At 43.4% G+C, this 12704-nt stretch overlaps 1 protein-coding gene across 1 annotated transcript in view; it reads right to left on the bottom strand.

The window, feature by feature from the left end:
* The window catches only part of drosha (drosha ribonuclease III), an 82026-nt gene that overhangs the window by 19541 nt on the left and 49781 nt on the right, over positions 1-12704 (bottom strand). Inside the window, exons 24-25 of the mRNA XM_023395091.2 lie at positions 8195-8239; positions 4531-4688 (exon numbers count right to left, since the gene is read on the bottom strand). Coding sequence (XP_023250859.1) covers positions 4531-4688; positions 8195-8239 — 203 coding nt within the window. The remainder of the gene's footprint in view (positions 1-4530; positions 4689-8194; positions 8240-12704) is intronic.

The raw sequence follows: 12704 nt of genomic DNA, 5'->3' as shown, positions 1-12704 counted from the left end.
TAACTCTCTGCACAGTGCTCGACAGGGCAGCGGGGGTTGGGGGGGGGGGGGTATGCTACTGCTGCCGCTGTAACGGTCATTAATTAAACAGAATTATAGATTAGCATTGCAGATGTGGGCTGGTGCTGTGCCAGGCAGGCAGGAAGTGCTGGGTGGGGGGGCATAAGTGAGTGAAATGCACACAGGTAGGCAATATGAAGCAGCAGCAGCGCACATGTCCATCTATAGATATGAGCTCCACGCAGGAGAGGAAAGTCTGAAAGATGAGAGAGAAAGATGTAGAGGTAGAAGACGAGGAGGAGGCTGACATCAAAGGGAGAGAAAGGTCAAAGTTTATTGTCCGATTCCTGGCGCCTCTACCTTTTATGAGCTGCAGCGTATCTGAGCCAGAGAGATCTGCGTTAAAGATTCAGTGAAACCACAGTTTCAGCATCTTTAGCAGGCCTGGACCGGTCACTTATTTGGGTTATCAATTATTGGCATTACATTTTCTGTTGACTAAATGTTTAGTAAAAAATACTGAAAAAAATCATAATTTTCAAATTGTTTTGCCCGACCAACAGTCCAAAACCCAGGTACTCAATGTATGATGATGATGTAAAACTTAAAAAAAAAAAAAAAAACCATCAAATTCTCATTAAAAATATTATCAATTATTTTTCTTTCAATCAACTAATTGCTTAAATATTGGAGGTCTCATCTTTAGATTCTGTGATGAAATGTCAAGATTTGATCAAATCATTTAGGAACTGATTTGATCATGAAAAATGAAGTGAGCATGGAGTGTCTGAAGAACCAGTGATTCTGAGGTGGAATTACTCCTCTTTTCACTAATAGAGGACTGATGCTTCCATCATCACTTCACCCTCACCCGCTCTGTTATATAATAAAGCAAAAGGAGAGGGAGAATAAATCCTAGTCACTTAAACCACATCGACAGCACTTTTGGAAGTGTGCAAAAAATTTTATGGCATTCCATTAATTTGCTGATTATTTTTTCTGTTACTTGTTTAGTCTGGTGATAGTGTAAAATGCCGGTCGCTTACCGTGCCAAGGTGAGGTCATCGAATAGCTTGTTTTGCCTGACCAACAATCCTGGTCCCAAAGATATTCAATTATCAATCTCAAACACAAAATATCAGCAAATCCTCAACATTTGAGACCACAACAGTGCAAATATTTGGCATTTTTGGCATAAATGACCAATTATCAATGTTGTTAGTTCATATTCTGTCGACTGACTAATCAATTTAGCAACTACAGGTAATGCAGGGACACGGGATGAGACAGAACTACTTGGACTGAGCTTCATTAGTAGGGAAGGGACACTGCCAACGCACACTCCTCCATAAAACATAATCACAAAGCTTCTTAATGAAAAGGCTCTGCCACAAGACATGACAGCATGAAAAGGGGGGGTCAGGGTGACGAGAGGAGAACGACCCCCCCCCCGTCAGCACCTGTACAACATGCGAGTCAACAGGTTAGCTGCGGATTTTCTCTGAATCTACCATATATCCTGTATAGGAGCTGGGAAAGGGGAGCACATGCTGTATACTAACAGATGGAGAAGGTGTAGTGTGAGCTAATTCCGCATCCAATAGGAGGCTGAGCGGGAAAGGGAACAGGGGAGTGACAGTGAGAGACGAAGGGAAAAAATGGAAGAGATAGAGGGGAAAGGGAGAGATAGAGCGGGTCAAAGAGGAATGCATCGCTGTGTGAAGCAGCACAAAGAGCCATCCCTTATTCACTTCAACAGCAAGAGGCACAATGCTCCAGTAAGGTGGGGGAAATTGAAGTAAAGTGTGGAGCCGAGGTCTTTATTCGCCTTTGACTTTGATCTAAAATACCTTTAACAGCCCCTCTGAAGAGGCGGCGACAGGCTGCCCACTCCAAAAGAGGGGAGCGCTCCATTTTGTCAGGCCATTTTTTCCCCTCGCTTCTTAGGGAAATTATGTTCTTGTTTCATATGTGAGTGCTTGTGTAAGGTTCAAATGTGTAAACTGCAGCTACTTTGGATGAAGTGTTACTGGGGGGGCAAGTGGACCAGTGACTTTGGACTCAAGCATTCAGTGTAATTTTGGGAAAAGGCATAGGAAAAAAAAAAATCCACTATATGATAATACGTTTTTGCTACATCAAAAGATCAATATAAGTTCAAAATGGTACTTCAATATAATGAAATCTCAGGGTCTCTTCTAGCAAAATTGCACTAAACAGAAAATGAATTGAGTGAAGAGGAAAACAACTGTGTTGGATTTAAAGTTTCTAGTGCAAATTGTATAAAATCTTAGACAAGACAAGCTATTTAATCAACTAATCTAAAAAGTCATACTTTTCTTCAAACAGCAAATTAGGTGAAATATCATCATTAATAAACATTATTTTTCACCTGAAATAGACTGCTAAATGAGTCATGGAGATTATCTGCAATGTTTCATATAACTACTGTCAAAGCTGCACGGTGAAATGTTCTTTGATTTAAAAAACAATTCTGAACATGAAGAGAGGTGAATCCTTTTTCACTAACGGTGAAATTCTTGCAACACCCAGCTTTTCCGCTGTGAGAGGAGATAGGAAGCCGAGCGCCTGGGGGCCGCAGCTCTGCATTTCTGCAGTCTGACGGAAGCCTCCAGTCTCCACCGCCTTTCGACAGGGTCAACTCCCATCCCTGTCTTCTTCTAGGTCAGTTTGTCCTCTGCTTCTGCATAAAGTGATAGGCCGAAGGCCAACCTGGGTCCTTTCTCCTCATCTGCTGCCTACCTTATTGTCTGACCTTACTTTTCTGTTATCTGACCTCATTCTTCTCTCCATCACGACAGTGTGACCTACTTTGGTATAACCTTTGGTCCTCATGGGCAGCAGTTGCGCAGTTCCAGCTTTCAAGTCAGTCGGCTCTATTTAGGTCAACCTGCCTTTGGCCACTAATGAGCTAATGAACATAAATTACCCTGAAAATATATGAAATATATAAAATATATTGCTCCAGGAAAAGTAACAATAAAATTCAGTGAAATAAAAATATACATTAGGCTACTGGATGTAATGCAACCAAGTAAGAAAGTATCATTGATATCAACCTTGAGCTGAAAAAGTCTTCCAAGTAAAGCTCAGTGGGAGACAAACCTCTGGACCTCTAATCGACTTCACTGACCATGAGTGGGGAGAGCTTTGACATTTAAGTGATGGATTAGAACATACACAGCTGTGTACTGTATGTGTGAACGTGTGCTCAAGATACTCACAAGCATAGATACACACTCACACACAGAGCAATGTCCTTGTGGCAAACCTAAGCAAGCAATTACAGAGTGCAGCCTGCCAATAAGATATCAGAGGTATGCTGCCAAGGCTAATTTGCTGTAGCTGTCAAACTCACTATTGTGTTTTGTTGTAAAGCTCAGAAGTGAGTTAAGCTTCCATTGCAAATAACCCTCTCATACTCAGAATCAGAAACACCTCAAATTGGAGTGAACAGTCTCATTAGTGGAAACATTTTCATATGAAAATAGCAGTCGCTTCACACTTGCATTCGTGCGTTTATGAATGACCGAGCAAGGTTACACTGCAGTGACACAATGACATGTTTGTTACAAACAGACTGAGCCGTTCTCTCTCCCATCAATTCTAAGTCATCCCTGTAGAAGTTTGCAACTTTGTCCGCTATCGAACAAATGTCACAGGGGAGGCAGAGAGGAGAAAACATTTACAGTATCAGAGCTAAGTCGCCGCAGCATCACTGTGATACGTTGCCATTAATCGGGAAACAGACCGGAAACAAAACTCCTCTCTCTCCAAACAGAATATACTGAGATATTCTATGTAGAGCATATGCAGTCTAAATTAAATCTGGATTGAATAAATGTGAATCTAGGAATTCAGAGGGTGGAGTGAAGCATGACAATGAGAGGGGGAAAAAACTGTCAAATAAGAGATGTGGCTCCAGTGAATAAAAAAAAAAAAAGAGAAATTTCAGACCTCCTGCCCTGGACAACCCAGTGAATCAAAACCCCATTTCCCATGGGGCAGTGGGGTTATGGCCTCACAGGTACAGGCAGACTACAGATATGGGGACTTCAGAGTCCCTCGGGCCTCTCTCTCTCTCTCTTAGCTGTGAAACCTTTGGATTAGGCATGAGGCCAAAAAACCAGTGAAACAGTCTATATTTCAGCAAGGTACTTTAAACATGACATTCAAGATATAACTTGTCGTACAGGCAGAATTAGAGACTGCAAGAAAATGTATAAGCTGCAGGGGGCAAACATAATGATGATGTGAGAGGAGGAGGCTGCCACATACACAGCAGCTACAACCATTTAAAATGCTCCACATATGAGAAAACTCCCTGCATCTCAGATCACATTATATATTATAATGCATCGAGCCTCATCACCTCTAAAGGGAGCGACAGACAAACTCTGGCTACCTCTGCTGCATCCTTGCTAATTACATCTGGCCAACTAGTGGCTCACTTTGCATTTTTATTGGCTGTAACTCTATTACCAACAAACAAACTGCCACTGTACTTACAGGGTGAGGTGGTTGAAGCCCACCGTCCTCAAGGTGAAAGCTCTGGCCAGCAGACGCACATGCGTGAACAAAACGCCAATAGAATCCTCGAAGCTGGTCAGTTTCTGAAGGACTGGAGACGTCTCAATCAGCTGTCTGTCTGTCTGAGGCTCCTGGACCTGGGCATGGGGGAGAAAAACAGTACAATGGTGGTTTGTGACGGGCCTGCACGGGGTCGGGTCGTTACAGAGCATAAGTTTTTATTACGCATAGTCAAACTATTCACTTCCAGCTTTACGACAAGAGACTGGTGAAGACGCATTCCTGTTTAGATATGACAAAGCCACGTCCACAAATAAGTGGTTTTCCCAGTTTGGTGTTGAGCAACTTGAGTGGCCTGACCTCCACCTGAGCCAACACCTTTGGGAGGAACTGAAATGCAGACAATGAGCCAGGCGTCATCAACCAGCATCTGTCACTAATGCTCTCGGGGCTGAATCGAAGCAAATCCCTGCAACCTGGTTCCATGGTTATGGGATCGGATGAAATGGGTTAGTGCCACTGTCACATATATGGGGTGTAATGTTCACGTGTAGAAATCTTAAATATCTTAATAAAAGTTAATAATAATTTTATTTCTTTGCTGGATTTTCTGATTCTTTTTGTCTTTGTGTGTAGATATCCCATACTCAACTGAGTGTCAGTAACAGACAGCATGACCAGTCCTAGGATCCTTCAACCAGACACAAAAAAACGCTACTTACTCAATGAGGTCGTTCTGCATAAGAGCGTCAAATAAATTCCTTAACTGAGATGAACCTCTACACTATGTGCTGCTTCAGGGCCTATTTAGAGTGTGTGTTTTTACTCCGCCTCAAAACAAACTCAGAGGATCTGCAGCAGATGGAATCTCTTAGTCATTAAGTTTGGAGTCAAACAGCTCGGATTTGTCTCTCTCTCTCTAAATCTGGTGATTCAAACGGTCAATTAATATCTCCGGTGACTCGGGCGCACTGTATATCTCCTCGCTTGTTTTAAAACAGGCCATACCCGAGACTCTTGCCCTTGAGAATTTGATGAGTCTTAAAATAATGTTTTTGTTGTGAAAACTGCTGTTGATTATGCTTTTAACAATAGCGTTAGCACTTGGTGAGTTCAGAGGTAGACGGGTTCAGCAACCCGCCTATGCTCGTTAGAAAAAGAAATGATATGCTAGGAAAATATGTGCATGAATGTTTGTTGAATCAAGAGATATCCTTATGGGTGCATTAATTAGGCAGCTAGAAACATCTAATTGGTCTCTGCGTGCTACAGCTGTAAGCTTGACCAAGACATCTTTTCCAAAGAAAACTGAAAGACTGAACCACATAATTTCATATGGACACTTAAAGCACATTCAGCTGATCTTGTTAGCTTGCTCCATTTAGCTGTACACTTTAAAGCATCCCAAAAATAAGAATAAAGAAAGCAACTTTTCAAGGCTCTCTGGGGTAAGATGGCCACTTTCTTCATTTTTCCAGCATCTTTGTCTGTTTTCATGAAGAAATGACAAGTAAACAGTTTCTCTCCCATGTCAAGCCAGTGTGCAAAGCAGAGATGTATTTTTAAACTCAGTATTTTAATTGGAGTGCTGCCGGTAATGTCATGGTTCCATCATCCAATATGTCCTAAGAAACACTTCATTCCTGCCGTTTTTCACTCTGTTAATTAACGAAAGGCGTTTAAATGTCATGCATCACAACTAACGACATCTGACGAGTTCAGCACTCACAGGCGCAAGCTATCCTTCAGGGGGAATGGCCAGCAGCAAGGCTTCAAACGGAGAAAAAAAAAAAAAATCAACAGCAGTTATAAAAAAAATAAAAAATACACACACACACACACACACACACACACACACACACACACACACTTTTGAAATAGCTTCAAAGCATCACTTTCAGCTCAGTCCAGACGGAAAGCAGAATCAGAGCTGAGGTCTTTTGAGGCCCAAAAAGCCTGACACTCATGTATCTCCCTGATAAACCAAAGGAGAAATTTTGAAATCCAGACTCAACGTAAATGACGTTCTGGTAAATTATTCTGGAGAGCTGGGGGTGATGATGCGCTGGTGCGAATCGAGCGAACACGAAAGACATAAAGATGTGCCTGTCAACCACGACGCATACCACTGCGCTCTGCAGGGCACGTCGGTTGCAAGGCTAATGTATGCGTGTATGCCAAAGACGGGTGTACGCATAATTACCCACGCCATGGCGAGCTGCCATTGCCATCCACTCAAACCTCATTAAGGCAGCTCCTCTTCACCTCCGTTTTGTCATCCTCATCTTGGTGGGCAGGGGAAGGGGGTGACACTGAGTTACCTCACAGCAACATTTTTGGGAATAATATTTTCTCGCCCAAACTCCTGGGGGCCTTTATCAATTATAGAATAAATAAATAATAAAGGGAAAGATGTTTTTTCCTTATGTGAAACTGCTTAGATTATATCTTCTCAAGCCAAAAGGTCAGGATGGTATCAAGCTACCAAGAGGTTGGCACAATTTAACAGGCGTTACCCCACCTTGTCGGGGACCACCCAGAGGAAACCTCAGCAGCGCGCAGTGCGTGGTAATGAGGCTGCGGCTCTGAAGCGGCTAATCACTACTCATGCAGCACACTGTGAAGGATCTCCTCGCGCCATAGAGCGGTTGTAGGGTTGACCCCGGGGCTCCACCCTGACCACGGTGCCCACCGCTGGGGCGTCTGCTGTGCAACTCACCGGGTAAACAAGACTGCTGGATACAATGCGTTTATTCTGAGCACTGGCAAGCTCAACAAAAACACCCAGACGCTCTGTGGATCTCCAACGTTTGGGGATAAAAAATACACGGGTGAGAAGGCAAAGACGTGGGAAAAACAAATATATGTATATATACACACAGAGAGGTATGTAAACAGAAACACAATGTTATTTTGGGCCAAACATGGATATGCAAAAAATGCACATAAGTAAACGCAGCGACACACGAAGGAAGATGAAGAGAATGAACTGCTTAAAGACGAGTGTCGGCAGACACACAAAGAAACACTTTCTCCTCACAAACACATCAGAGAGGAGGATGCCTGACGGTCCCTGGAGGCCCCATGTGATTCGGGACTGTAATCCTGTTATGGCATCTTTGATCTCTTCTTCCAAATCCTAATTTCAAACAAACACTGTTGACATGTTCAATGTTTCTGGGCAGATCATGTAAAGCAAAGAACGGCAGCACAGAGAGAGAGTGAGGAGGCAGAGAGAGGGAGTGTGCGAAACCATGATGATGGAGAAGGAGAGAATGGCACAGCAGAGAAAGGGGCAACGACGAAGAGGAAGAGAGATGGAGTAAATGAAAAAGCGGATTAGGGTCTTGACCAAAATGGAGAGCAGCGAGATACGAGAGCAGAACAATGTATACTAGTGGATGGCTACTGGGGGGCTTGTGACAGCTATAAAGCACTCAGTCAGCCTCAGGCTAAACAACTAACAGCTTGCCCACCTCTGTGTACACACACACACACACACACACACACACACAAAAACATACATTCAGGCTGGAAAACTTCAAAGATGGGAGAATGCTTTTGTATCTTGGGGGTGAGGTGAGTTTTAATGAGAGGCAACTAGCCAAAATAAACATCAATAATAAAACACATCGCAACCAACCTGCAGGGGGTGTGGCGGGAAGTTGAGCCAGACCTCCCGTAGGTCCTGTGAAGACAGAGAAGGGGGGGGTGTGAGACAGAGGGAAGAGATTATAGTGTTTCCCTTGGTGATAGGGTCATCTATGTTAATAATTATCATTCTAACAATTCATTAACATTAAACTAACATGGTAATGAATAATAAATGGCAAAACACTGAAAAATATTAAAACCAATGTGTAAAATATAACTTAATTTTCTACAGGTGCCAGGGTGATTTTAACATTGCAAAAAAAATTATGTAATTTCCCCTCCCTCCCCAGGAGGCAATTAGACTCCAAATATTTGTTTTCTCCAGCAACAATTAAGGTCCCAGCTTCAGAGCAAAAACAACAGCTCAAAAGTGGATTTAAAAAAATTCAAACATTTCTTGTGTTGACTTTCATCAGCCGTGTGGACTTTCTGGGATGTAAAAGTTGAGGTGAAATATTCTTTGGCTACTTTAATGAACAAGGACCCTTGCTCTCAGGTAAGCTTTGAGTAAGACTTCTGTAGACTGCTTTGATGTAACTAATTTGTATAGATGTTTAGGATAATAGGCTAGGGAATATGTTGTCTCTTAGAGCCACCAGCTGTAAATTGCACTGGATCCAACGCTGTCCAAAACGATAACAAGGAGCATCTCTCGGCCCCTGTTAACTATGCTCATCCTGGTTAACCATGTTCATTAAAGCTGCATTCATTGATTTCTTTTGGCCACATGGGGGCAGTGGAACAAGCTGTAAACACAATATTGGCATATTATCACCTTATAGATAGGAATGATTAGTTTTTAATTGCCTGTTTATTTAAACATCCACCAGATAGGGAGTAAGGTTAGCATTCATTTGGAGTCATTTCTGGGCACACCAAGGAATACATGTTCAATATAGCACTGTTTTGCTCTCCGCCAACACCTAGAGGAAATATCTGGCTCTTTAGCAGCTAAATACTTCACCGGCTTGTTGCTAACTTTGTCTGCCATTTGGCGCTGGGCAGGGAGTGTATAGTAGATTTATCTGAGCTTCTTTGCTGCGGCTAGAAACAGGTTAATAAGAGCAGTGAGAGTGAGTCAACATAGTTGCTGTTGTAAAACTAAAACAATGGGCTGAACGACACTAAAATGCCTCATAGAGCTAGAAACAACTGAAAAGCCTGTGCATAATCCTGTGTGGGTCATTACGCTGAGGACCTCTTTCACATTACATGCAGTCATTTGATCCATTGTTCATATAAAAGTATTGATTAGTGCAGCTTTAAAACAATTCCTGTGACTTTAAAATGCCTCTGAGACTTTACCTTTTGGCCTTGACAACCTGGCCTTCACCAATATCAGAGACAGCAGCTCTGTTTCTCAACATTAAGAATCAATTTAACGCTTCATGATAACGTTTCGTTATTTATGATTCTGTGGTGGAACAGAAAGAAAAACAGTGAGACTGTGATCTTGTGCCATTGATGGCACTGTGTAGGGGACACTGTGGATTCCTTAGTCCGTGTTATTTAAGGTGCCATCAGTGGCCCCAGTTGGGGGTGGTGAAATAGCAGCAAATGAGTCAGCATCTCATTTTCAGACCCAGAGGACTGTATATTGACCACCCACTGGGAAGTGATGTGGGGGGTGGGGATGCAGATTTGAGCAGAGGGCGAGTGGCGGCGGAGGGTTGTGGGATTTGGCTTTGAGAGGTGTGTTGTCTCTGGAGACACACATTGACAGTGTCTGACTCCTTCTGCCTCCCCCGCCTGCAGAGAGAAATATGTGCAAGATCAACATGTTTCCTCAACCCTACTCTGAAGTAACCACACAAGATTGAATGGTAGAGAGACAGACGCTGTAGAGACAGAGAGAGGGAGTATAAGCGGTGGCTCTCAAGTTGTTGCCAGGGACAACGCAGGCATAGGCAGTTTTAGGGGTCTAATGTTGGGTGAGTCATAGGGGTAATACAGATGCGGTGAGGGCCTCTAAAGTACAGTATCACTCAGGTGTTTAAAAGGTTCAAGGAGATAAACCTTTAAAATGCAGCGCTAGCCCATCGGGGAGTTGTGTGTGGTCAGCGGCACTGGATGGGTGCCTCATCTTCTCAACCCACCCAGCTGGCAACCCATTGCCTTGAGCAGCAGATGAAAAATTCATGAAAGCGGTCAATAGAAAGCAAATGCTTCCTTTTGGTTGCTTGTCTCTTAGCCTCGGACTGGAGTTGAAAAGCACTAAGTTCATAGCGGGTATCAAGTCAACACAGAGCCTGCTTGTGAATACAATACAGGTTTCTTGGCGATGGAGGATGGCATCACTTAAAGGAAAGTCAATAGCACTGGCTAATGGATCAGTTGCTTTTGACAGTGATTTTGCTGCCACACAAATTGCCGCAACATACACCACGAAAGTGATGCATCTAAAAATTAGGACTCATATTCATACAGGCATGTAGAAATCAAAGAAGAAAGAGAGAGGAAGTGAAGTACACACAAGTTGCTTCAGCTTGTGATCGTGGCTTATGATTAAAATCCGTCCACAGGGCGCACGCGATCCGCCCACATGCTGTATATAGACCCGAACAGCTAATGTTTCAATTACAGCCATTCCAAAGACAAGGCAGACAATGATTAAGCCAGAATCGAGTGGGGATTTAAGAATAACAACAGGTTTTTTTCCTCCCTACTCTCTCTCTCCCAGCACGAGGAAGGTATAATTACTGGGGGCACAAATCATCATGTGCAGCAGCTGAATCACAGCCATTTGGAGGATGGAGCTCTTGTGCTAGAAACAGGAAAAAAGGGGTGGGGGGGAACATATGCAAACATGTTTATTTGAGTGTCAACGGCCTACCCATAATGAGAGTTGAAATTAAAAGCAAAATGAAAGGCAACTTGGTGTAACCGCCTATAATCTCCATTTTAAGGTGGACTTCAATCAGTGCTGCTCTAACCCACGGGGGAATCGAGACACAGGCTCAGTCTAGCACATACTCAGGGTTCACAAGCCATCCGTGAATAGGCAAGACCACTACTCCCTCAACCCACACACTAACTACCCCCCCCCACACACACCCCTGGGATTGTTGGCCATCCATGATTGGGACATAATGGTGTTCTTCTCTGACAAGGTCCAGTGCTCCCTGACAAATTAGTCTCTAGCTACAGGCTGCCAATCAATCCATCAAATGTAGTAGTGCAGCGGAGAAATCGATAAGAGATAGTGCTGCTGATCAATGCCAACATAAAAGCAGCCCTAACTCCAAAACGGAGGCTTCTATCAGAGAATGGTCAAGGTGCTCTTCCAAATATGGGAAAACTAATGTCGACGCTATGGCGAAATCTATCAAGCGATTTATGGTTGAGGTGAAGAACACACCTTTTACAGTTCCTGTGAGTGTGGGCAGAGATGCGCCTGTGAATGGAAAAATGGCCTGTGAATGTGCGCGAGCTTTCGTTCTCCAGGCTATTACCAAACCAAGGACACAGTAGAGAAGGAGTACGCACTCTCATTCAAACATTGGAAATATTAGCCATAGTTGTCACAGGACAAAGCTCACAAATTGCACAGATCTCAAAAGAAAAAGAGGATGGACACTGGAGTGTTGAAGGGATAAAGAGTGGCTGAGTGAAAAGAAAAGTGGACTCTATGTTTGTGGTTCATACAATAGAAAATAGAAACACTCATTTATTATTAGAAAGACTCATGTCCAGTAGATGTTCTTTTAAAAAGAACACAAATGTATGAGTGTTACTGCAGAAAGAACTGGCTTGAATCCACCTCACAGGGGCAGGGGTTACTGTTGCTGCAAGCAAGAAAGGTGGCCTTCATATGGAGGGAGGTGTCAGCCAGCCTTTCACCTGTATGAGCATGTAAGCCTAGCACACTCTACTGGTGTACTGAGAGACCAAAAATAATGGCACTGTAAACAATGATTTACAGGAAATTTCTACAAAACTGCACAATTCAGAATACATACCCGCACAGTTAACAATGTCAAAACAGTTTGAAAAGAAAGGTCTAAAAGATTCAAACTGTTATGCTTGCTCAGCTCGAGTCAGTTGAAAGTAGGCTGCCCTAAAACCCTTTTTGGCACTGCACCCAGAAGTGAGAGAGGCAGGAAAAACGGCTGCGGTGCCACAGTATCAGAAGCGACCGTAGCAGGGCCACGGTGACCCATCTCAGTTGTCGCAGCAACCTCTGTTATATTTGGTGTTTGCGTTTGTAAGCTTGTGGGGTGGTGTTAACAAAAGCCAACAGATTAGCCCATGGGCAACTAGTGAGATCATCATTATCGTGATTGCTCCTCATAAGAGGCACTTCCCTCAGGACACCGCAGTGGCATCAACATCTTTTCCCAGCAACACTGCACTGCTGTTGAGTCCAGGTTGGGTGCAATCGAGCAGCTCCCCCTGAAGAAGCTGCTTCCTGCCTCTCTCCTGATGCTTTAATAACCTCCACAGTAATGTCATTAGCAAATTAGAATCTATTGTTTCCTCCGGGCCTCTGTGTGCAATGA

The sequence above is a fragment of the Seriola lalandi genome, unplaced genomic scaffold (assembly GCF_002814215.2).
Source record: "Seriola lalandi dorsalis isolate HSWRI2012SDOR001 ecotype SW California unplaced genomic scaffold, Sedor1 jcf7180002054956, whole genome shotgun sequence".
Classification (NCBI taxonomy): Eukaryota; Metazoa; Chordata; class Actinopteri; order Carangiformes; family Carangidae; genus Seriola; species Seriola lalandi.
The sequence above is the reverse complement of the archived record's forward strand: the minus strand, read 5'-3'. Positions and strand labels throughout refer to the sequence as shown.